Here is a 22,542-nt window from a genome sequence, read left to right as displayed (position 1 = left end):
AAGGTCTCTTTCTATAAGTCTATAATATAAACTAAATTATTGTTGTATGTAAAGTAAATAAGGTTTTTAAAATGTTTAAGAAGCTTCATTTAAAATTAAATTAAAAGGCAGAACCCCCCTGACCGGTGGCCAGGACCCGGGCAGTGTGAGTGCCACTGAAAATCAGCTCGCATGCCGCCCGCACCTGTGCCATAGGTTGCCTACCCCTGATTTAAATGAAAGAGAATGGTTGATGCTCAATGTGATGTTGCACTCCATATGCTCTGTGAAAATATGCTTGGACTGTGAATATAATGTAACTGGAATTGCTTTATGCAAAAGGTCTCTTCTAAGGTATCATTACAAAGCTTATAATCTACTGAGTGTGTTCATCCTATTTGTATGTATGTATCATTCTTGTATCTAAAACTAAAAATATGAAGTTAACTCTGAGGTCCTATTGTAATTATGAAAAGTGTAGGCCATTAATGGTGGTTTAGAATCTTGATGGCTCCCATTAACTAGAACAATTGGTTGTAAATGGCCCTGTTTACTTGTTAGCCTTCCTGTGTTCCTGTGAGCCAGGCCAGAAAGAACGGATGCTTGAGGTCTCACAGGACATGTGACCATGTCACCTGGTACTGGAATCCATCTTAAACCTGGTGCTTTTCCATTTAGAAGGAGGGGTGGGGACCCAGAGAGACAAAAGATTCCCACCTTGTGCCAAAGCTATAAAAATGGGTGGAACAGAACAAAGGGGGCTGCAGTCATGAGAAAACCCCTAGTTACCACCTGAGCTGGAACTAACAAGAACTGTACCAGGGAAAGGAATGGGCCCAGACTGTGAAAGAAACTTATTGGAACATCTCTGAGATTTACCTGTATTCAGTTTCTTAATGTATTAGGTTTAGACTTGCGTGTTTTGTTTTATTTTGCTTGGTAACTTACTTTGTTCTGTCTGTTATTATGTGAAACCACTTAAATTCTACTATTTATACTTAATAAAATCACTTTGGTTTATTAATTAACCCAGAGTAAGTGATTAATACCTGGTGGAGCAAACAGCTGTGCATCTCTCTCTATCAGTGTTACAGAGGGCGGATAATTTATGAGTTTACCCTGTATAAGATTTATACAGAGTAAAATGGATTTATTTGGGGTTTGGATCCCATTGGGAGCTGGGTGTCTGGGTGCTGGAGAGAGGTGACCTGTTGAGCGGTTTTTGGTTAAAGTCTGCAGCTTTGGGGGCATGGACCAGACCTGGTCCTTTGTTGCAACCAACTAGCGTGTCTGGCTCAATAAGGCAGAGTTCTGGAGTCCCAAGTTGGCAGGGAGGCTCAGAGGTAATCTCAGCACGTCAGGTGACAGTCGCAAGGGGGTCTCTGTGACCAAACCCATCACACTCAACACCTCTGAAAGTCAGGCCTGAGTGTTTTTAAAACTGGGGCAGCAAAAATTAGAAGTCACTTTTGAAAATCTGGACTTTAGTTATTTCCATTTAGCAGCATTGGTTTATGGACAGCCAATTTTCTTTTTCTTTTTTATGCTATTAACTCAGGTATTGAGAATAAAGAGCAAGAGATTAAAACGACTACTGGCATTAAAAATCATCTTAGGAACTGAAATTTACATTTCCTTACCTGAGTCCTTCATGGGACAGAGTGCACACTGCATGCCCCAGGCCTCACCATATAAGCAGCAGCACTCAGTGTATGTAGTCTGCTTTCCAACCAGAGGCCGGCTACAAACAAAATTCTCACTCAGATGTTGCCAGCAAAGATCTTGGTAGACTTCAGTTTCTTCGGTTTGTTCTGAAGGAGAGGTCAGTATTACACCATTACCACAATGCTCTTAATATTTTAAAGACATTGGTAAAATACAGTGTTATCTAAATGAAGGTTACAAGAATAATCTAACATTATTGCTTTACATAAAACCAAAATTGGATGGATTTACTAATGAATTCAAATGTTTAATTTAGAAATTATAACCAAGTGATTCTGACTAGTGATTTGGAGTGGCTCAAATGTTGACTGTCCAACTTGAGAAATCTGAAAGGGTTTTGGTATTCAGAAACTGTTGAGCACCTACTCTCGGAAAAACAGGCTTCTTTAAAGATTCTCAAGCTAGGCACCCAAGAATGGGACACTGAGTTCCTAGCCACTTCTGAAATTCTTTGTCAAGGAGTGGGATTTTTCCAAAGTGCTCAGCATTGACTAAATTCTGCTCCTATTGGAACTTCCACTGACTTCTGTGGGAGCAGAGTTAGGTCAATGCTAAGTGCTTTGGAAATCCCATCCAAGGAGTGAACCCTAAAATACATTAACTTGGATTTCCTTACACTGGCTAAAGGTTGTATCAGTAAGACATTTTGTCTGTCCACTAGAGGTGGGCGGAATATTTTTGAGACACTATTTTTGTTAAAATATGCTGTTTTGTCAATGCTGAAATGTTTTGTGGGGACATATTGGTTTCAATTAAGTTTTTGACAGGGAGGCTTCTGAGTTCCAGGGCTCTCTGATCACTGTTGACCACAGCCACTCAGAAATAAACCCAAATAGAAAAGGTGCCTTTTTGGCTCAGAAAACTGACATTTTCCTTTTGTGAAAATATTTGAATGGTTCTGTTTTGTTCCAGTGCAGAATGAAAACAAATGTTGAAACCACAAAAGTTGTCATGAAATTAAATTGTCATCCTCTAGTGAGCTGTTGTAACTGCATTTGTTACATGGTGTAACAATACAACTTCAACTACACACACTACATGTGAAATCATAGGATTGAATCCCAACTCACAAGGAAAATGTGGTATTCTGAAAGCATGAAGTTTACTTGAGTTTAGATCCATCTTTTACAGCTCATGTAGCCAGAGGCTTCAAATGATAGAATTAGACACTTTAAGACATGGGACATTGCCTCTCTGAGCTCCAGAGAGCTGAAAGGAGAGTGGGAAGAAAGGTGCAAGTACGATCCATCTATACATAATGAACTCTGCATGCTGGTGGCAGAGAATGCGGCTGTACTGTTGCTCTGTTTCCTCCCTCTCTACTTTAGAGAGGCTAGTGCCAATAGTTAAAAAGCAGGAGCTCTATGAACTTCCTGAGCACAAAGATTGTTCTTCTGCTAGCCCTAGTGCATGCATTGTCTGGAGACCCTTGTGCCCTCTCCCCTCCTTGCACATCCATGCGGGGGCCCAACACAATCTTATCCATAGTTTGTTTAGTTAAAACACCACTGTCTGGTTGAGTTTTGGGTAAGGGCTTATAGAGGTTTATTGTATGATCCACATAAAATAAAATGTTTAATCAATCTGTACTAGTACCCCCTATTATGGAAACCTCTTGGATGGTTAAATTCTTCATTGGCTGCATGGAACAGAGGCTTGAATTCACTGCTATACACACTATTATTAATCAAATGTTTTAACATTTCTAAAAATGTGTATGATGCTGAATTCCATAGTTAGTGTTGCCAACTCTTTCAATTTTATCATGAGTCTTAGAATATTTGGTGTTTTTCTTAAATTCCCAGCTGCTGAAATTAAGAGTTTGCTTGAGATTCTCAGCTTTCATTAAAAACGTAGTAAGCGTCTAACCCTCCTGGTTGTGGAGAAAAGCTTGAAAAAATGAACTAAGTGTACCCTAAACGAACTTCCTACAGTTACCAAACTGAGAGACAAATGAGGGACATATCCCATTAAGTAATCAGAGGCACAGATATAATTCCCAATATTTACTCCTATATCTTTCCTCTTTTGTAAAAGCACAATCTCTGTTTTGTCTGGATTGAGTCTTAGGCCTGGTCTACACTAAAAAGGGGGTTCGAATTAGGGTACCCAAATTCAGCTACGTGAATAGCGTAGCTGAATTTGAAGTACCCTAGTTCGAACTACTCACCCGTCCAGACGCGGCGGGGTCGAACTCCGCGGCACTCCCATCGACTCCGCCACCGCCGTTTGCCATGGTGGAGTACCGACCGCAGCGCTTCTGGAGTTCGAACTATCGCGTCTAGATCAGACGCGATAGTTTGAACTCCGAGAAGTCGAACTCACCGCGTCGACCCGGCCGGTAAGTGTAAACCTACCCTTAGCCAGCTATCCCTCATCCAAGTCCCAATTTCAGTGCAATACTGGGCAGGCTGTGTCACTTCTCATTCAAGGTTGGAACAGATAGAGATACAGAGCTGGGTATCATCAGCATATTGAAAATACCTCAAACCAAGCTTACTCATTAACAGTCCCAATGGTCCCACACTGGGGTGACAAGATGGAATCCTGTGGAATCACACAAATGTGTCCTCAGCATAGATAAAAAACTGCCCAAGACTATCATCTGAGATTTCCTCAGAATGGAGCAGAGCCACCCAAGAGTGACCCTGTCTACCTTTGGTAGGGTCTGCAGCCATATCTACAACACCTCGTGGTCAACAGTGTCAGTTGTTGATCCTGTACAGGAACAGTATAATGCATATAATGGAGCATACCATTTGAATCTGCTGGTCTGATACATCGCTTTTCTGTGGCATCCAGAACCATCGGATGGGTACAGAAACAGTTGTAAGATCCTTCAGTGTTAATGCACTGGCCATCCACACAGCTGCTTGGGTCCTGACATTCATCTGTATCTTTAAAAGGGAAGAAATGCACCAAGAAAAGTCAACATCAAACTTGTTGCATTGTGTAAATTAATGCCTGCAAATTCTTAAATTAAGAACAGATTTCCCCCAGTACCACCTTCGAATTAGCCCAAATACAAATTTTACACAAGGAAAAATTCTGCCTGCATCTATGCCCACGTGGAGGAATAGGAGTCATGTAACATCTTCACCCTACTCAGAGCCCCCATACTGGAGAGAGGCAGGATGCTGACCTATTGCACTCAAGAACTGAGCAGCCTCTTGATTAGCACACGTGGCAGTGCTTCACAGGCCCAGATGGGCCTGTCCCTAGACATGCCCACACTACTTCCTGTTGCCAGCTGAATCCACAGCAGATTCTGGAGAGAGTGCCTGCATGCTGCTCTTTTATTCGGTAGCAGTAAGAACCATTGATGAGCACCCTGCCAAAGGCCCCTCAGTACCTCTGCAGAGAGAAAGGGATCTTCCTTTTTGGCCACCACAGCTCTACTCCTCGTAAGCTTGGCTTAGAGAGGAGAAGCAAGAATTTAACCCTATGGAAACAGTAGGCTGTTTTTCTTAAATGACATTAAATCAGAAAAGAAAATATCTTTGTAGAGGATAGTCTTAGAAACCCCAGGTGAAAGGCTCTCTTATTGTGGTTTCAAAAATTACTTCCTTTCATTATGTTATTCTGCATAGTCTATATGGTTTTCCGCTTAAGCAGCATAAGTCAGGGTCACACTTATGAATAAGTTTCAATCAAATGGCAAGCATAAAGGAGTAAGAGGTTCTGCAGACTAAAAGGAACGTGCTTATGTTACATCAGTGACCTGAATTGTAATTCCACATTGCATATTAACTCTTTGTGGAGAAATCTGTACTTAATAAAAATCATAGTGTTAATTCAATTTATTGTATTAAAACCTGCACACTTACCAAAGTTAAAGTGGGATAAAGCATGCAGCCATTCAGTGCCTGATTTGTGTACAAAGAACAGAAAGCTAGATTGGTACCTGGCAGATTGAAGTGGCACTGTGTGTAGAGAAAAGGAGTAGTTTCCTGTCACCTTGTGCATCACACACAAAGGCCACTTAGATTAGTAGCTCCTATTCTCTGGGGAGCACACGGGCTGCTGTTGACATGCAAGCCCCTGGGAGCAATTTGCTAAAAAGAAGGGAGGGAGTAGGCAGAGTCATGGTTCTATCTTCCACCTCCATATGTCCTTCAGGAGAGCTGGCCAGCCATGCAGGAGGAAGGGGGAGCATGCTACAGGAAGCTCAGTGCTTTCCTTACTATGAGCTCTGGATAAATACCACATTTCAGCCTTGAATTTTTACTGCATAACTCTGCTGATCGTGTCCATCTGCATACCATTCTATGTAGAGTGAGGCATTAAAGAACTTACCGAAGCATTGGAGTTTAACAGGATCATAGTATGTGCCTTGTTTACAGTAACACTCATAACCTGGCTGTGTGTTCAGACAGAAGCCATTTTTGCAGATTTCTTGTCCGAAGAGCAGGCATTCATCCGCATCTGTAGAGAAAACTACAGTTACAGCCCTTACTCAGTCACGTAGGGGACCATAGAGCAAGCCCCACTTACTCCCCTGTTCTGACTGTGACTCTGGCTGTTGGGAGCACAGCCAGGGCTACTTGCCACTGTGAGCAAATGATTTGGCACTGGGTGGGGTGGGGTGTGGAGAGCTGGGGGAGCCTTGGTTCTGCCTCCCTATTTGGTGGCCAGAGTAACTTAGCTGGATGCATGGGGGAAATCAGCTACTCCACAAAAAAGGGTGAAGTGACTTACTCCTTTCCCAGAGCAAGGGGGAAGCAGGGGAGGAATTGGGACTTTGAGCCACAATTTATTCTCTGGTCTGATTCTGGGGCGCTGCAGCTATGCACTATATCTTACTCATGGCAGACTGTAAGGTGACAAGGTGGATACCAAGATATAATACTACTGTATTTACATAAGGCCCAATACTGTCACCCTTACTCATGCTGAGCAGTCCTTTACTCTGTGGGTAGCTACTCCAAAAGTAAGGGACTACTCCATGTGTGCAAGGGTGCCAAAACTGGGCCTGGTAAGCTACTAAAGAAGATTTTAGATTTAGATTGCCAATTGAAATTAGTGGGAGGCACAAACTGCAGCAATGTTGTAGATGTCCTACATGCTGGACTGTGAAAAAAGCCAATTCCCAGAATCACACAAAACAATATTACAGGTCCAAAGTGAGTAAGGACAACTTCTGTCGAATCCAGAATACTGACAGTGGGGTAGCCCTGATGCATCCTATATATTTTGATGCAGACTGAGGCTAAGGAAGAAAAAGTTTACTAAGACAGCAAACAACAACAAAAGGATAGTTCTGACAAAGAGATGAAACCCACCGGTTAGAGCAGGAGAAAGAGATGACAATAAACTTACTAAGCAGGGCAGAGGTAGCCATGGCCCAAGTACCCTGTACTATACACAGGGCAGTACACAGGCATAAAAACATTTCCTCACAGTCCAGGCTATGTGAAATCGACAGTACTCAATTTGCACCTCCTGTATTTTTGCTTCATAATTGGCCTTAGGTTCAAGCAGAACAGACCAAGACTGTCTTCCATGTATCAATTGTCCTTTCTTCTATTTGGCTGAACAACTTCTTCTGTGACTGTCTCAGTTCAGCGACTGTCTATGTATATGTAAATCTGTTGTCATGGTTTTGTCTCCCCCATTTTGAAGCAACGGATGTAATCTGGGCCCCGCTGAAGTCAATAGCAAAACTCACACTGACTTCAATGGAGCCAGGATTTCACTCCATAATTAGAGTTTCTATGATATAAGCAAACAGCAGTGGTGCTTGCTGGATGGATTGTCCTAATACTGTTAACAGAGATGACATGGAATCCAGTCCTATGGCACAACTATTTGTGATGGTTGTGTACCACCTGCAAGTGTGCAGCATGTAGTTTTTACCTATATTTGGCTAGGATCATATGTTTCTCATTCCAGCACGTTCTGCTATGCCCATCACATTTCCACTGTGGGTGATCATCATCTTTCCTGCTTGCATCATCCTTTTACCATTGTATGGCTTGACCAAGCACTTCACCCTATGCTCCTTATAATCACTGTTTTGCTCTCTGCACACGTTTACTGACTGAGCACCCCTCTATCTTCCTCCACTGTGTATGATCTAGAATCTTGAAGTCATTTTCTGCTGTGCTCATGATTTATTTGGTTAGTTTTGTACTTGTTTAGGGAACCTCAATGGAGATTTCCCACACACAGACATAATTATTACCGTTGCTATATACAATCATAAGACATTCATCACTATTGTATCTGGGGACATTTGATATGATTTAGACCAAGAGAGAGATTTTCCCAGAAGTAGGCATGTATCGTACATGTCAATAGTCACAGTATACTCCATATTTAAACATATAATGAAGCATATTCTTAGCAGATAGAATCAACAATATCTAAAATGAATTAGTGCTCTTAATAAGGTTTCATTTAAAAATATAAACCAAGCTAACACATACCTACTTTTCTACAGTTTTATTTACTTTGTAGCAAACTTTTACTTTTTGTTACTTTTGGAATTTGCTTCCTTTTTCCACCTCCTTTTCTTTTAGTTTATCAAACATTTACTATATTACGTTGTTTAAACCAGGCTGGTGTTAGAAATGCCAATGAAGAATGAAAGGTAAAATGGATAGCAGATAAACTGGGCCAAATTCTGCACTCAATTCCCCTGGAGTTAATCCATTGGCTTCAATAGTGTCACTCCAGATTTACACCAGGGTAACAAGAATGTAGCTACAAACTATTTTTTCCATCTGCTGAACAGTTCTCAAGGTGAATTATTAAAATACGTACTTTTCCAGAAGAGCTGAAAGGGCTATAAAAATATTTTTACAGTCACTTTTCCAGCCACTAAGCAATTTTAAACATTAATTTTTTTTAAGTTTGATTGTTTAGCAGCAAGACCACTATAATGATTAATTTAAAAAAAACACATAGCCGAGTCACTTCCATCTTTTCTTACGGAAACAGAATACGTGGTTTTGGGAAAAGTGGGAGAGCTGGTGGTTTGGGAAAGGGAACATACATTTGTTTTTGCAAATAATTCCAAATTAAAAATGTCTGGCTACTCCTGCAAAAAGAAGCATGCAGATGAAAGCAAAATAAATACATTGTGTGTTAACGGAAGAGAAAAATATCACATTTTACAAAATAATCTGTCCATTTGCAAGTCCACTGTCTCCACTATAAATATGCCATTTATAAGGATATTGCCAAAACTTGTTCAATGCAAAAATCTTGTTAACATAGTGAGAGTTTTCCTGGAAAACATATCTAGTTATAAAATATTTTAATTTCCACATTTTAATACTCTTAACAGTTGCAGATGTTATCAACTGCAAGGCAGCATAACCAACCAAAGCAGCTTTTTATCGAAGATGCATATATACCTACAAATCAAGTGTGCCAATTTTTTGTTGCAAAGAATAAAAATAAGCATAGCAAAGACACAAATAATATCATGCGCTTGCTCCATCCAAAAAGAACTGTACTCGGAAACTGGATTTCCCAGTTCTGTACAATCTGGTATAGATCCACTAGATATTTTTCAGGTACTTAAAAACAGAATTATGACATCTTTCTGATTCATCTATATATTATCTGTCTATCTATCAAGGCCTCTATTACTACAGTATCTCAGTACCTCGCAATCTTTAATGCATTTATACTTATCATATTCCTGTCAGGTAGGGAAATACTATTATCTCCATTTTACAGATGAGGAAGTAAGGTACACTGAGATTAATTGACTTGCCCAAGGTCACACAGGAGGCCTGAGCTGGAGCAGAGACTTGAATTCAGGTCTACTGAATCCCAGTCCTAGGCCACAGCCACTGGGCAATCCTTCAGATATAAAAATTAGTGGCCTATTCCTGTGACGCAACAAGAACCTATACTTCCCACTGATTTTAATGGACATAGCAGATGCCTATCATCTCTCAGAATTAGGGCCTATATGGTATAACTTTTAAGTACTGTGTTTCTGACTTAGCTATTGGTGATGTTGGCATAGCTAAACATATTAACTATGTGATGCTACTGCTCTTTTAAGATATTGTATGTTACATTATACTGCATTTTTAATGTAATATAAATATACACAGTAACTTCAGATTATTAAATATTTGATCTGTAAAACTGCAAGTCTGATAGGAACAAATGTAATTTTATGTAGCAATACTGTAGCTACTTTATAATGCAAGACAATTATGCAGATTTCCTTCTAACTATATAAAATTACAATGCATGTATGCCATACATTGTGGAAAATTCACTTTCCTGAATTATTAACAGTTGTTTCAGACTTCACTAACTCAACAAAGGAATTTTACTGATCTCACTCTTCCTTGTTAATAAAGTTTTTTGCCTACATACTCTCTCTCTTATGCACATATTCTATTTTGCTCTCTCCAGTAATGTCCATTTCTTCACAGATTATTGTATATGGCATTATGTTCTAAATAGCATAGCTAAGTTTATTTTCAATTTTCAGAATAACTTAAGTATAAATCATTCATTCCCCTTGTAGCCTGCAAGCTAATGTAGGACAGAACCCTCTCCCCATACCCGCCTTTCCCCATAACTGTTATTTATAAATTGAAGACTGGTTTGTGCTACTTATACATGAGCAAAGGCTGATCTTTGGGGTTATGTGTTTTAAAAATCTGCTCTTACAGTATAAGATGAATACTGGGAAAATACTATAAGCGTTACAGCACCTAAGATGAATAAAATGTGAATAATAAGAAAAAAACTGTAATAGTGTTATGTCCTAAATACAGGTTTACCATAAGGTAAGTATTTTGGAGTAACATTTTACTTCAAGATGCTGTTTCTGTCTTGTTGAAAAACTGAAGTAATATGTTGACATTGCTGGTTACGTAAACTATCTATTATTAGAATTTCTGAAATGTTCATATTTAATACAAGTTAGCATATCTAATTGGTACTGACCTCTGTAATTCTGTGTAATGACTCCATAAGATGAATCACCAGAGGGGATGAAACCTTTTCCTTCAGGACACAAATCAGTAAATTCAGCTGGTAGAGAAATAAACCAAAAAATCATATCAGAAAAAAAGCAGTTATTTAGGAATCTAGAACTGTAACAGATGATAAAATTTTCATGTTCATGAATACATTTAAAATTGTATTCTATTTTCTAATTCTCAGAAATCTTAGGCAACCTTTCCTCTGATTAATTCCCTTTGGGCAATCTTATACACCTAGGTATACCCTTATGGCCAAATGCTGCAGTCATAACACAGGCAAAACTTCCATTGACTTCAACAGGAATTTAACTATTGTCTTCAAAAAGAGTTTTGCCTCAGCAGGAACTGAATAAGAACTGCATCATCTGGCTCACAGAGGGAATGAATTACGTTATGTTGGAGATGGCATAGGCTCAAATGCAAACAAACCCTCTTTTATATTTTCAAGTATAGTGGCTCTTTCCAAAACACACAGCAATAGGCACAGTTTCACCAGTTCAAAGATGTGGCTAAGATAAGAACTGAGAACAAGAAATCACTTTTCTTTTAAAAGTTATCTCTTGCATTCTGAAGAATTTACACGTTCTAATCTTAAATGATTTATTCCAGCTGGATATTGAATATCAGCCACCATTGTTTACACACTGTGCTTCAAGTACTGTTATCAATATTTATGCCAAAGAGCATATGGTTATGCTCTTCTAATTGGTATTTAAAGGCTAAAAAATGTTGTGCAGACAGCATGATTAACTGTATTATACAGTAGGTAGCAGAATGTAAAATTAATGTCATGTTATATATCTATTTGAATGTTTCACATTGCTGCATAAGCTAAGCTGCTATGACTAATGACAGCCAGACAAAAATATAAAAATGCTCACCTTAATTTGTTATTTTATGGGGAGTAATAGAACTGTAACATTACAATAAAATTTGGCAAAAACTTGTATCAGAAATATTGTTGCTTTAAAAATCATTTGGAGATAGTGTTGGCCATAGAAAAATAATGGGCCATATTTATCCCTGCTGTAATTCCATTGAAGCCAGTGGAGTTACACCGGAGATGAATTCTTCCTATTGCCTTTGTGAGAGTGGAAAAGTTGTGAGTAAGCTGCTGCAGGAGACGGCCCTTTATGAACAGCCTTCATGAAAGCCAAGGATACCTATACTAGTATAAAGCACAACCCTTCAGAAACTATTGCTGGATGGAAAGCCTCCTCTTACCAGTTCCAAAGACGGGGCATGGGAAGATTTCACAGTTATCACCCCAGCCAGCACCCAAAGTACAGCAGCATTCTTGTTTGGTGATGTTGGATGTCAACACATTATCACAGAAATTAGCATCATTTAGATTGTAGTAGCATTCTTTCTTTTCATCTTCAGGTTGATCAACATCTACTGGTAAATCTAAAGATGAAAAATAAATAAATAAATAATAAAATATGTCAAATTAATCAGTTTGATAAGAGATACGGGAGAAAAGCAACTGCATGATGTTGTCATAGCACCATCTTCAGAGGCAGAGTCCTTGGAGAGAAAAATGTGTCAGCAAAAATATTTGGTGGATTTTTTAATCCTCAAAATCTTTCCCCTGATTTTCAGACCACTGTTTTCTTTCAGATTTAGGTGTTGGAAGAGCTTCCATATTTGTACTTCTACTATGTTTAAGTCATGCATGTACCTCTACTTTTATGATTAAAAACAATATTAGCACTTACGAAGTTGCTTTTCATACATTTTTCACTTAAAGCACTTCACAAAGGTTAGTAAACATTTTACAGATGTAGAAAGTGAGGCAGAGAGTGAAAAGGTCTGATTTTCAACACTCTCCGCTCACACTGACTTCAGTGGAAGACAAGAGTTCAATACTACTGAAAATTAAGTCCTAAGTGACTTATACAAAATCATACAGTGAGTCAGTGTGAATGACAGGAACATAACCCAGGTTCCTGACTCTCAGTCTGGTGCCTGATATACTGGGCTAGAATGACATCAATTTTTAGACTAAATTATGTCTCTTATAGAGAACAAGCACAGTGGAGAAACAGAGAAGATGTTGTTCCCAAACAACAGCAGCTAAACAAGGCATAATTCCTTCTGCAGGACACAGGACCTTGGCAGTGCTTTCTTTGATCTGGAACCAGGGGACATGTCCCCCTCTTATGCTAAGGTGGGTTTTGCAGTTGCATTGTACTTTACAGCAGTATTTGAAAGAGATAAGCAGAGGAATCAAAATATATTGACTCTGCAGAAGAGGAGTGCAAGGTTTAGGGGTGCAGGGGGAGTACAGGGGTTTGGGGTGCAGGAGGGGAGTACAGGGGTTGGGGCAAAGGGGGCACAATGTAGGGTTGGGGCACAGGAGAGAGTGCAGGGCTTAGGGGCGAAGGAGGGGAGTGCAGGGGTTTGAACAAAGGGGGCACAATGTAGGGTTAGTGGCACAGGAGGGGGTGCAGGGTTAGGGATGAAGGGGGTTCAAGGATTAGGGGTACAGGAGGAAAGTGAAGGGGTTAGGGGTAAAGAGGGCACAGTGCAGGGGTAAGGGGTGGAGGGGGGTACAGGGGTTATGGCCGAAGGGGGCACAGTGCAGGGTTAGCAGTAAAGGAGGAATGGGGAGCCTGGGGAGCCCACGGGGACCAGGAGCACCAAAATACAAGTTTGCTCAGGGCGCCATTTTCCCTAAGGCTGGCCCTGAGTCTAGTCTATCATCCACAGTTTTAAGGAGTTTATAAAACTTATGATCTCACAGAGTTCTCAAATACCTAGTGAATAACTCTACAAAACATAGTTACTAACTCAATAAATAACAAGAAAACTTATCAAAACCTACCAAACCATAGTTAAAGGGCACCTCTTCTCCTTCGAGATAAATGAATAAAATACCTTTGGAGGTTTTAGAGCAAGCCATTTCAGAAATATGACAATACAAAACAGTGGAAAAAGCACTCGAATCTTTCATGTTTCCAAAACACTTAGTCCATCTAACCTCAAGCTTCCACAAAATATTCACCTTTGGTAAGATCAGAGATGAGAGAAGCTGCAAGTGGAAATTATTTTTGTTTCCACAGTTCCATAATACCTGACAAATATGGACTGCAACATTTTGCATTTGGACTCCCCATGTGCTCTGAAACCACAGATGTCAAATTTATTGGTAAAAAGCACCAGTTCCGCTGGGGATTTCAGAATGGCAAACTCTTGAGATGAAAAAATATATTTATTTTTCCTGTTAGAAAATTCTTCATACTCAGCATTTAACATGTAACAACAACCATCTAAAGCAATATAACAAAGAGCTATCCAAAATTATTCCATGTTGGCTGATTCTCATATATTTTGAAATTTGATTAATTTCAACTGAGACTAGAAGGTAACGTTACTGTCATGAGACATTGTTAGGATATAGATATTCAGGCCTGTCTGCAAAGGCCTATACTTTAAGAATTTAGGTGTATTCTTATCACTTAGCTAGTTGTAGAGGTATAAAAGAAAGAATTAAAGATCACTGTCTGTGTAATGGCCTTCTCTTCCTGTGACAGGCTAAGGCCTTCAGCTAAGACGTAGTTAGGCAGCCATAAGCTGCGAAGTGTATGGTCACATCCTCACATTCCAAACTAGTCACATTGAAATAAGGTGCTATTGGGCTATTAGGAATACAATCCTGCCCTGATATTTCTATCACCTCCAGAGAAAGGGAAGAGCCTAGAAGATAGCATCCTGTCTGACAAGAACTCACTTATCTATAGACACAGCTGGAAAACCGTTATGTCTGTATAGATGTAGCTGTGAAATCGTCACTTCTGTATTGTTTTGTATGTATTTGCATGGTCTCTGTCTGGTTCTGTAATTGTTTCTGTCGCCTGTATAATTAATTTTGTTGAGTGTAAACCAATTAAGGTGGTGGGGTATAATTGGTTAAATAACCATGTTCAGTATGTTAGGATTGGTTAGTTAAATTTCAGTAAAATGATTGGTTAAGGTATAGCTAAGCAGAATTCAAGTTTTACTATATAGTCTGCAGTCAATCAGGAAGTGTGTGGGGGGGAAATAGGAACAGGTACACTGTTGATACACTGGAGCTGGAAGTGAATTTAGGAGAAGGATGGGAAACGAAGTTGGGGCTCCTAATGTGTTGCACAGTGAGAAGACAACCTCCTTTCCCCAGCCCCTTAATCCTCACCACCCTCCTTCTATGGAGTCACAACAATAGGCTAGGATGCGGTTTGGAAGGGCAGGGGGCTGACAGCACCCCTCAGATAGGTGGAAACAAGTGAGGAAAGGATGACGACTTGTATGAGTCCCCAGATGAGTTAAATTAATAAAGTTGTGACCTAAGTAATGCACATCCCTCACATCCTGTCTTTCTTCCTGCATGTCCAGGAAAATGCATCAGGCTGGTCTAGTGATAGTTGTTTAAACCATTATGAGGGAGACCTAGTTTCACCTCACTGTCCTAGAATCTACCTCATTCTCTGGGCCTTTAAGGAATTCAAAAGCAGCCAACTATGCCAATTATGGAATGGACCATTCCCAATCCCATCCAGTCCTGTTTGTTGTCAGGATAGTGGCTGGGATGTGGGATCTCAAGGTGGAAAGGGTAAAACAGAGGCTGGGGGAATAAAATGAACCTCAGGCTCTTACTTCCACCACTGCTTCCCAACATACAGACACAGACATAGACATAGACACAGACACACACACACTCTCTCTCTATCTCTATCTATCTATCTATCATAATAGGCAATTAAAACATCAAGTTTCAAGTATCTGTAAAATATGATGAAATGAAAATGTTGCACATAAGAAATAAAGTAAGTTTTACTAAGCTTATTCTCTTTAATTTTCATTAGCTACAATTGTTTTAACATTAGCATGCCCAAAATATTTATTTTGTTGTGCCTTTTATTGTGTTTTAATCAACGAGAGTGTAATAGACATTTATGGCTTTTAGTTCAAAACATACATTTGAATTGGTTTCTAACTTCCTTAGAAAAGTTAAATGTTTTGGTTTGTGGAGTTTGAGGGACTGGCAGACACCACATTGCCACCAACAATGCAAACTCTCCTTTGCTGTTTTGCCAAAGTAAGTAAGTATACATTAAGGGAAACACCCAGCTGAGTGCTATTTCATCTTTGTTAGTTTAGTCTGTGGTCTCCCTTCATCAGATAATTACAATTTTCCATAATGTACTGCATTTCATAAAGTACGATGGTTTTGTGGTATCAACTGATATCCAATAGGAACCAAATTAAGACTATCATGTGTCGCAGAAACTCAACTGAACTAAATCTGTTATTTCAAGGTGAGAGAGCAGTACTTTAACCACCAAGTTATACATTTTCTTTGGACAGATGCCACATGTCTAACTGAATCAGGGCCAAAGGCTTAAATAGCAGAAACACCATGGAAGTTTTCACACCATTTACCAGGGAAAGAGCTTCGGAGGCTGTCCCAGGAGGAAGGAGAAACATTCTCATCATGTGATTATTTATTCCCATTTTATATTTGATGTGATGGTTTCTCCTCCCATTATCTGTTCAGCACTTTAAAAGTCTGTTGTTTACACAGCTGTGACTGAGGGTTAGTCAAGCAGGCGTCATGAATGTTTGGAAAGTGAGTGAGACATAGATCTTTAAAAAAAGAAATTTACAAAGGCCAGTCTGTGTCTACAAGCTCATAATTTCTCTCTCTCTCGCTCACTCACACAATTAACCTTTTAATAAACAGATTCTTTTAAAAGATATTTTGGTGTAATTTTTCCTTGGAAAAATGGATTAGTACCTAGATATTTAGTTTCTCACAATTTTGGTTATTTCTGATTTTTTTATTTCATTGTTAAAAAATTAGAAATTTTACTCTATTAAGTAACTGTGGGATAATAGTCATTTATCTGATTGGGTTTTTAAAAATATTTATTAACATTTTTCAATCTTTTTTCTTATAACAAACCAAAGAAATTCTAGATACCAATATATAGACATTTATCTGACTGTAAATATGATGGCTATATTAGTGCCTCAGAATTTCAGATATAAAAAGTGGGGACTAAATATAGACTAAAGGTATTTTATATATTTTTATATCTTAATATTGCACTGATGCAGCAAAAAAAAATGTTAAGGCATATGCTTAACATTAAGTGCTGTTGACATTGTCGGAGAAAAACTCAGTTCTCGCTTTTTCGTTTAGGTGCAGCAAAATCAAATACTTTATTATTTCTCCAGTAATTACAATGGAGGGAGAGAGTGCCATAGGACACAGGGTCGCCCCAGTCCCGGACAGGTCTCTCAACTGGTAAACAATTACAGCAAGCCTTTATACTTTTGTTACAGACAATAACTAGCAATAATACAGACAATAGAGAGCAACAACTACATTTTGTTTATACATAAGCCATTCTGCTATCTTGTTTGTCTCACTCCTAAGAAAAGCAAGCCTGCATATTTGGTTATCAGTTACAAGGTCGTAATAACTTTGTACACAGTTCTTTCCCTATGTCTCACACTATCCTTGCTTCTAGAAGTCTCACGTCATTAGGGTTACAGCTGGGCTAACTCTTGCTAACTGACATGTATTAAGATCCCCTTCAAATCCTTATTAATTCTTTCCCTGCTTCCACAACATCAACACAACTAAAGCATATGCTTAAAATTAAGCACAGATTTAAAAATTTTGATTAATTGTGCCCTAAGTTATTAGTGTAAAAAATAAAATGTGTAGCGTTGATGGAATCTTAAGTAAATAAATTATATAGCACTGTCCCTTGCCTCCAAATGACAAGAAATACAAACTTTCAGGGCCTGATTTTCAGCAAGCCAATAAATATGTATTTGTATGTCCCTATTTTCTATATGCAAAGCACTACAGAACATGTAATGCAAATCTCCCAATCTGTTGCACGCATGGCAAGATGTCTCTCTTTTGGGCATGTGTATGTGTAAATCAGGAATTTATGCATGCACATCCAATGATGCATGTGCAAAAAAGACATGCATGGGTATGTATGCAAATACTCTCAGTTCACTTGGGTTAAAACAAAACAAAACAAAAAACGGTTACTCACCTTCTTGTAACTGTTGCTCTTGGAGATGTGTTGTTCATGTCCATTCCAATCAGATATGCGCGCATGACAGCCAGAAGATTTTTCCCCTAGCAGTATCTGTAGGGTAGGCCGGGTGCCCCCTGAAGTTGCGCCCTCATGGCGCTCAATATAGTGCCCTGCCGACCCACCCCGCCTCAGTTTCTTCTTGCTGGCTACTCTGACAGCGGGGCAGGAGGGTGAGTATTAGAATGAACATGAACACCACATCTTGAAGAACAACAGTTATGAGAAGGTGAGTAACCGTTTTTTCTTCTTTGAGTGCTTGTTCATGTCAATTACAATCAAGTGACTCCCAAGCCTAAATTAGGGAGATGGGGTCGAAGTTGTCCACTGACTGGAGCATCGCTCTACCAAAGGATGCATCGTCTCTGACCTGCTGGGTAATCGCATAATCCGTGGTGAAAGTATGTATGGAGGACCACGTCGCCGCTCTACGTATTTCCTGGGTGGGAACCTGCCCCAGGAATGCTGAAGAAGCCTTCGCCCTGGTGGAGTGAGCAGAGAGGCAGGCACCACCGCCAGTTTGTAACACTCTCAGATGCAGGATGTGATCCACGACAAAATTCATTGAGAAGAGCCTGGAAGACTTTTCATCCTCTCTGCCACAGCCATGAAAAGTTGCACGGACTTTCGGAATGGCTTTGTTCTCTCGATGTAAAAGGCTAGCGCTCTGCGGACATCCAACGAGTGAAGCCTCTGCTCCCTGCCACTTGAGTGCGGCTTAAGATAGAACACTGGGAGGAAGATATCCTGTTTAATGTGAAACTGGGAGACAAACTTCGGGAGAAAAGCTGGGTGGGGCCTGAGCTGAACCCCATGTCCTTATAGAACACTGTGTGAGAAGGCTCTGAAGTTAGGGCCTTGAGCTCAGACACCTCCTGGCTGAGGTTACCACCACCAGAAAGGCCACCTTGTACGAGAGGTAGAGCAGGAAGCATGTCGCTAGCAGTTCAAAGGGTGGCCCCGTCAGTATGGAAAGGACCAGGTTGAGGTCCCAGGCCGGAACCAGCTGTCGAACTTATGGATATAGCCTGTTGAGACCTTTGAGGAAACAGCTGACCATAGGGTTGGCAAAGACCGACTGGCCCTCTGAGCATGGATGAAGGCAGAGATGGCGGCCAACTGAACCCTTATTGATGACATGGACAGTCCCTGCTGCTTGAGATGGAGAAGGTAGTTCAATATGAGCGGAATAGAGGGGAACGTCGGGGACGAACAATGCTGTGCTGACCAGATTGAAAATCTCTTCCATTTGGCAAGGTAGGTAGCTCTAGTGGAGGGTTTCTTACTGCACTGCCAAGGAGAACTTGTCTAACCTGGTCCGAGCAGGAGAGCTCAACCGGGTTTAGCCACAGAGCTTTCACGCCATGAGGTGCAACGACTCGATGTTTGGGTGCTGGAGATGGCTGTGATCCTGAGTTATCAAGTCAGGGAAGAGCAGAAAAGTGACTGGGGCTTCCATAGACATGTCCAGGAGTTGGCAGCGTCAGGCCAGGGCTATCAATATTACCACCGCTCAATCCCTCCGTATCTTGAGGAGCACCTTGTGAACGAGAGGGATAGGCAGGAACGCATATAGGAGACAGCCTCCCCAGGGAAGGAGGAATACGTCTGCTATGGAGCCCAGGCTGTGATTCAGGAAGGAGCAGAACTGCTGACACTTCCTGTTGTGCCGTGTGGCAAAGAGGTCTACCTGGGGAAAGCTGCATTGATGGAAAAAGGAGTTTGCAACATCTGGGCATAGGGACCACTCATGGCTATGGAACTACCTGCTGAGATAGTCCACTAACTCATTCTGTACCCCAGAGAGGTATGATGCTTGCAGGTGTATTGACTGCTCTACAAAAAAGTCCCACAGCATGAGGGCTTTCTGGCACAGGGGAGAGGAGCATGGACCCCCCTGTTTGCTGATATAGAACATCACTGTGGTGTTGTCTGTCATCACTGATACACATCTCCCACTTAAATGGGCTCGGAAAGTCTGACATACCAGGCGTACCGCTCTCAGACATTGATGTGGAAAGCGAGCTCCGCCGGAGACCAGAGGCCTTGTGTCCTGAGATTTCCCAGATGTGCCCCCAACCCAAGTCCAATGCGTCCGTAACCAACGAGAGTTAGCTGGGGGCTGATGAAGGGGACTAGGTGTGGGTCGAGCCACCACAGAAGGGAGTTGAGGCCCGGGCGAGGCAAAGTAACAAACCTGTCCAAACTGTCCTGGACCGGCCGATACACTGAGGCTAGCCATGATTGGAGTGGCTGGAGTCTGAGCCTGGCATGTTGCACTACATATGAACAAGCGGCCATGTGTCCCAGAAGTTTGAGGCAATTCCTTGCTGTGGTGGGGAGGAACTGCCTGAGACTCCGAATTATGTCATCCAAGGCCCAGAACCTTGATTCCGGTAGGTACGCCTTGGCCCGGGTCAAGTCCAGCACTGCCTGTATGAACTCTATCCTCTGAACAAGGGACAGAGTTGACTTCCCTGCGTTTGGGAGAAGGGCCAGTTTGTCAAACATTGCAATGATGAATCTGAATTGTGCCTCCACTTGAGCCCTGGAGCGGCCCTTGATCAGCCAGTCGTCGAGGTATATGAATACCTGTACCTGGCACCTGTGCAGAAACGCAGCCACGACTGCCCTGCATTTGGTAAATACCCAAGCCGCTGCTAACAGGCCGAAAGGAAGGACTGTGAAATAGAAGTTGTTGTTGTGCACCACAAACCTGAGGTATTTTCTGTGGGATGGTGTGATTGCTATATGAAAGTATGGGGCCTTCAAGTTGAGGGTGGCATACCATCCCTTGGATCCAAGGAAGGGATGATGGAGACCAAGGAGCCCATGAAGAAACTCAAGTTCCATATGAACTTGAGCTCTCGCAGGTCTAGGATGGGCCTGAGCCTGCCTTTGGCTTTTGGTATTAGGAAATACCAGGAATAGAAGCCCTTGCCCTTCTGCTCCTGAGGAACCTCTTCCACTGCCCCCAGTGAGAGCAGCGATTGCACCTCCTGTATGAGGAGTTGCTTGTAAGAAGGGTCCCTGAAGAGGGATGGGGAAGTGGGGTGGAAGGGCGGGAGGGAATAGAATTGGAGTGAATATCCCCTCTCTACCATGCGGAGCACTCAGCAGTCTGACATAATACGGGCCCATGAATGGTAGAAAGGGGATAGACGGGACAAAAAGGTAAAGTAGGATGGATCCAGTCTTTGCACTGGTGTCTCGCCCCTGGGTGCACCTTCAAACGACTGGTTTTGGGCCTGAGGAGGATTTAGACTGTCCAGAGTCCTAACCAGAGGAGGGACGAGGTCTCTTCCTTGAGTTCCTATTTCTCCTGCATGACCTGTCCTGCCTACCCTGAGGTTGATAATTCCTCTGTGGGGGCTGGGGTCTAATGTGCCTCCATTGCATGGCAGGGGTGTGGAGGCCCAGGACTTCAAGGTGGCTTGAAAGTCCTTGAGGCTGTGCTGACGAGAGTCAGTTTTCTCAGAAAACGAAGACTGACCCTCAAAGGGGAGGTCCTGGATTGTCTGCTGCACCTCATAGGGAAGGCCAGAGACTTGCAGACAGGAACTCCTCCTCATGGCCACCCTGGTAGCCATAGTGCAAGATGCTGCATCCGCTGCGTCCAGGGCTGCCTACAGGGATGCATAGGAAATTAATTTGCCCTCCTCTTCTAGCACGGAAACCCCCTCATGAGAATCCATAGAGAGGAGTTCTGCAAATTTTTGCATGGCCCACAAGTATTATAATTGTACCTGCTAACCACCACCTGATGGTTAATGATATGGAGCTGCAACCCTCGTGTGGAATAGATTTTCCTTCCGAAGAAGTCCAGTTTTTTGGCCTCTCGTTTCTTGGGCCTGATAGCCCTGGTGCTCACGCTGGTTGGCCACATCCACTACCAGGGAGTCCAGTTGGGGGTGCGTGTAAAGGTGTTCATACCCCTTTAAGGGGACACACATCTCCACTCGTACCTCTTGGCGGTAGGTGGCAATGAGGACGGGGTCTGCCACAGGGTCTTTGTGGCATCGCTGATGGTTTTAATCAATGGCAGTGCAATACGGGATGGCCCTGGAGGGGAAAGAATGTCGATCATTGGGTTGGCCTCCTCCACCACCTCCTCAGATTTAATATTCAGGTTCTGGGCCACCCATCTCAGCAGCTGCTGTAGGACCCTGCTGTCCTCTAAAGCTTGAGCAGTTGCTGAGCCAACCGCTGCCTCATCCGGAGACGAGGAGGATGAGATGGCGGCTGGTACTGGAGCCTATTCCCTGCCCTTGACCCCTCTGGGGTCCCTAGGAGCGAGGAACACTGGAGCCACAGCCAGTGCCGTGGGTGGCGCCGTAGTCGGTGTCACTGGCAGTGCCGCAGCTGGAGCCGCAATCGATGCCAAGGATGGTGCAGCAATTGGCGCTGAGATCATTGACATCGTGGTCGGTGCCGAGATGGTCAATGTCAGTACAGCTGCAGGATGGGTCCCCAGCAGCAGTGCGGAGGGCGTGTGCGGCGGCCCAAAGGACACCGAGGCCACCAATGCTGGTCTGGAACCCTGGCTCTGATGATAGGCCCATGGTGTCCAGAAGGGCCACTGAGGAGCCTGCCATTGTCCCAGCCACCATGCTGGGTAGGGCTGTCAGTCACGGTGGGAGCAGGATCTTCTGTTCCTACTCGAGCGCAATGACTCCACTTCCGACTCCAAGGTCTCCAACTGTGAAGACCTTGGAGGAGTGGAGCCACTTGATGCCAGCGAGCAATGCCAACTGGAGGACCAGAGCGGCTCC

General features: G+C 42.1%; 1 protein-coding gene across 6 annotated transcripts in view; it reads right to left on the bottom strand.

Annotated features, from left to right (window-relative positions):
- The window catches only part of LTBP1 (latent transforming growth factor beta binding protein 1), a 331,513-nt gene that overhangs the window by 31,046 nt on the left and 277,925 nt on the right, over window positions 1–22,542 (bottom strand). For all 6 annotated transcript variants that reach the window (XM_045009926.1, XM_045009927.1, XM_045009928.1 and 3 more), the window contains 5 exons: window positions 11,892–12,074; window positions 10,630–10,716; window positions 6,001–6,129; window positions 4,461–4,601; window positions 1,620–1,790 (listed from right to left, as the gene is read on the bottom strand). In XM_045009926.1, the coding sequence (XP_044865861.1) occupies window positions 1,620–1,790; window positions 4,461–4,601; window positions 6,001–6,129; window positions 10,630–10,716; window positions 11,892–12,074 (711 nt within the window). The remainder of the gene's footprint in view (window positions 1–1,619; window positions 1,791–4,460; window positions 4,602–6,000; window positions 6,130–10,629; window positions 10,717–11,891; window positions 12,075–22,542) is intronic.

The sequence above is a fragment of the Mauremys mutica genome, chromosome 3, assembly GCF_020497125.1.
Source record: "Mauremys mutica isolate MM-2020 ecotype Southern chromosome 3, ASM2049712v1, whole genome shotgun sequence".
Lineage (NCBI taxonomy): Eukaryota > Metazoa > Chordata > Testudines > Geoemydidae > Mauremys > Mauremys mutica.
Note: the sequence above shows the minus strand (reverse complement) of the source record. Positions and strands in the feature narration are given on the sequence as shown.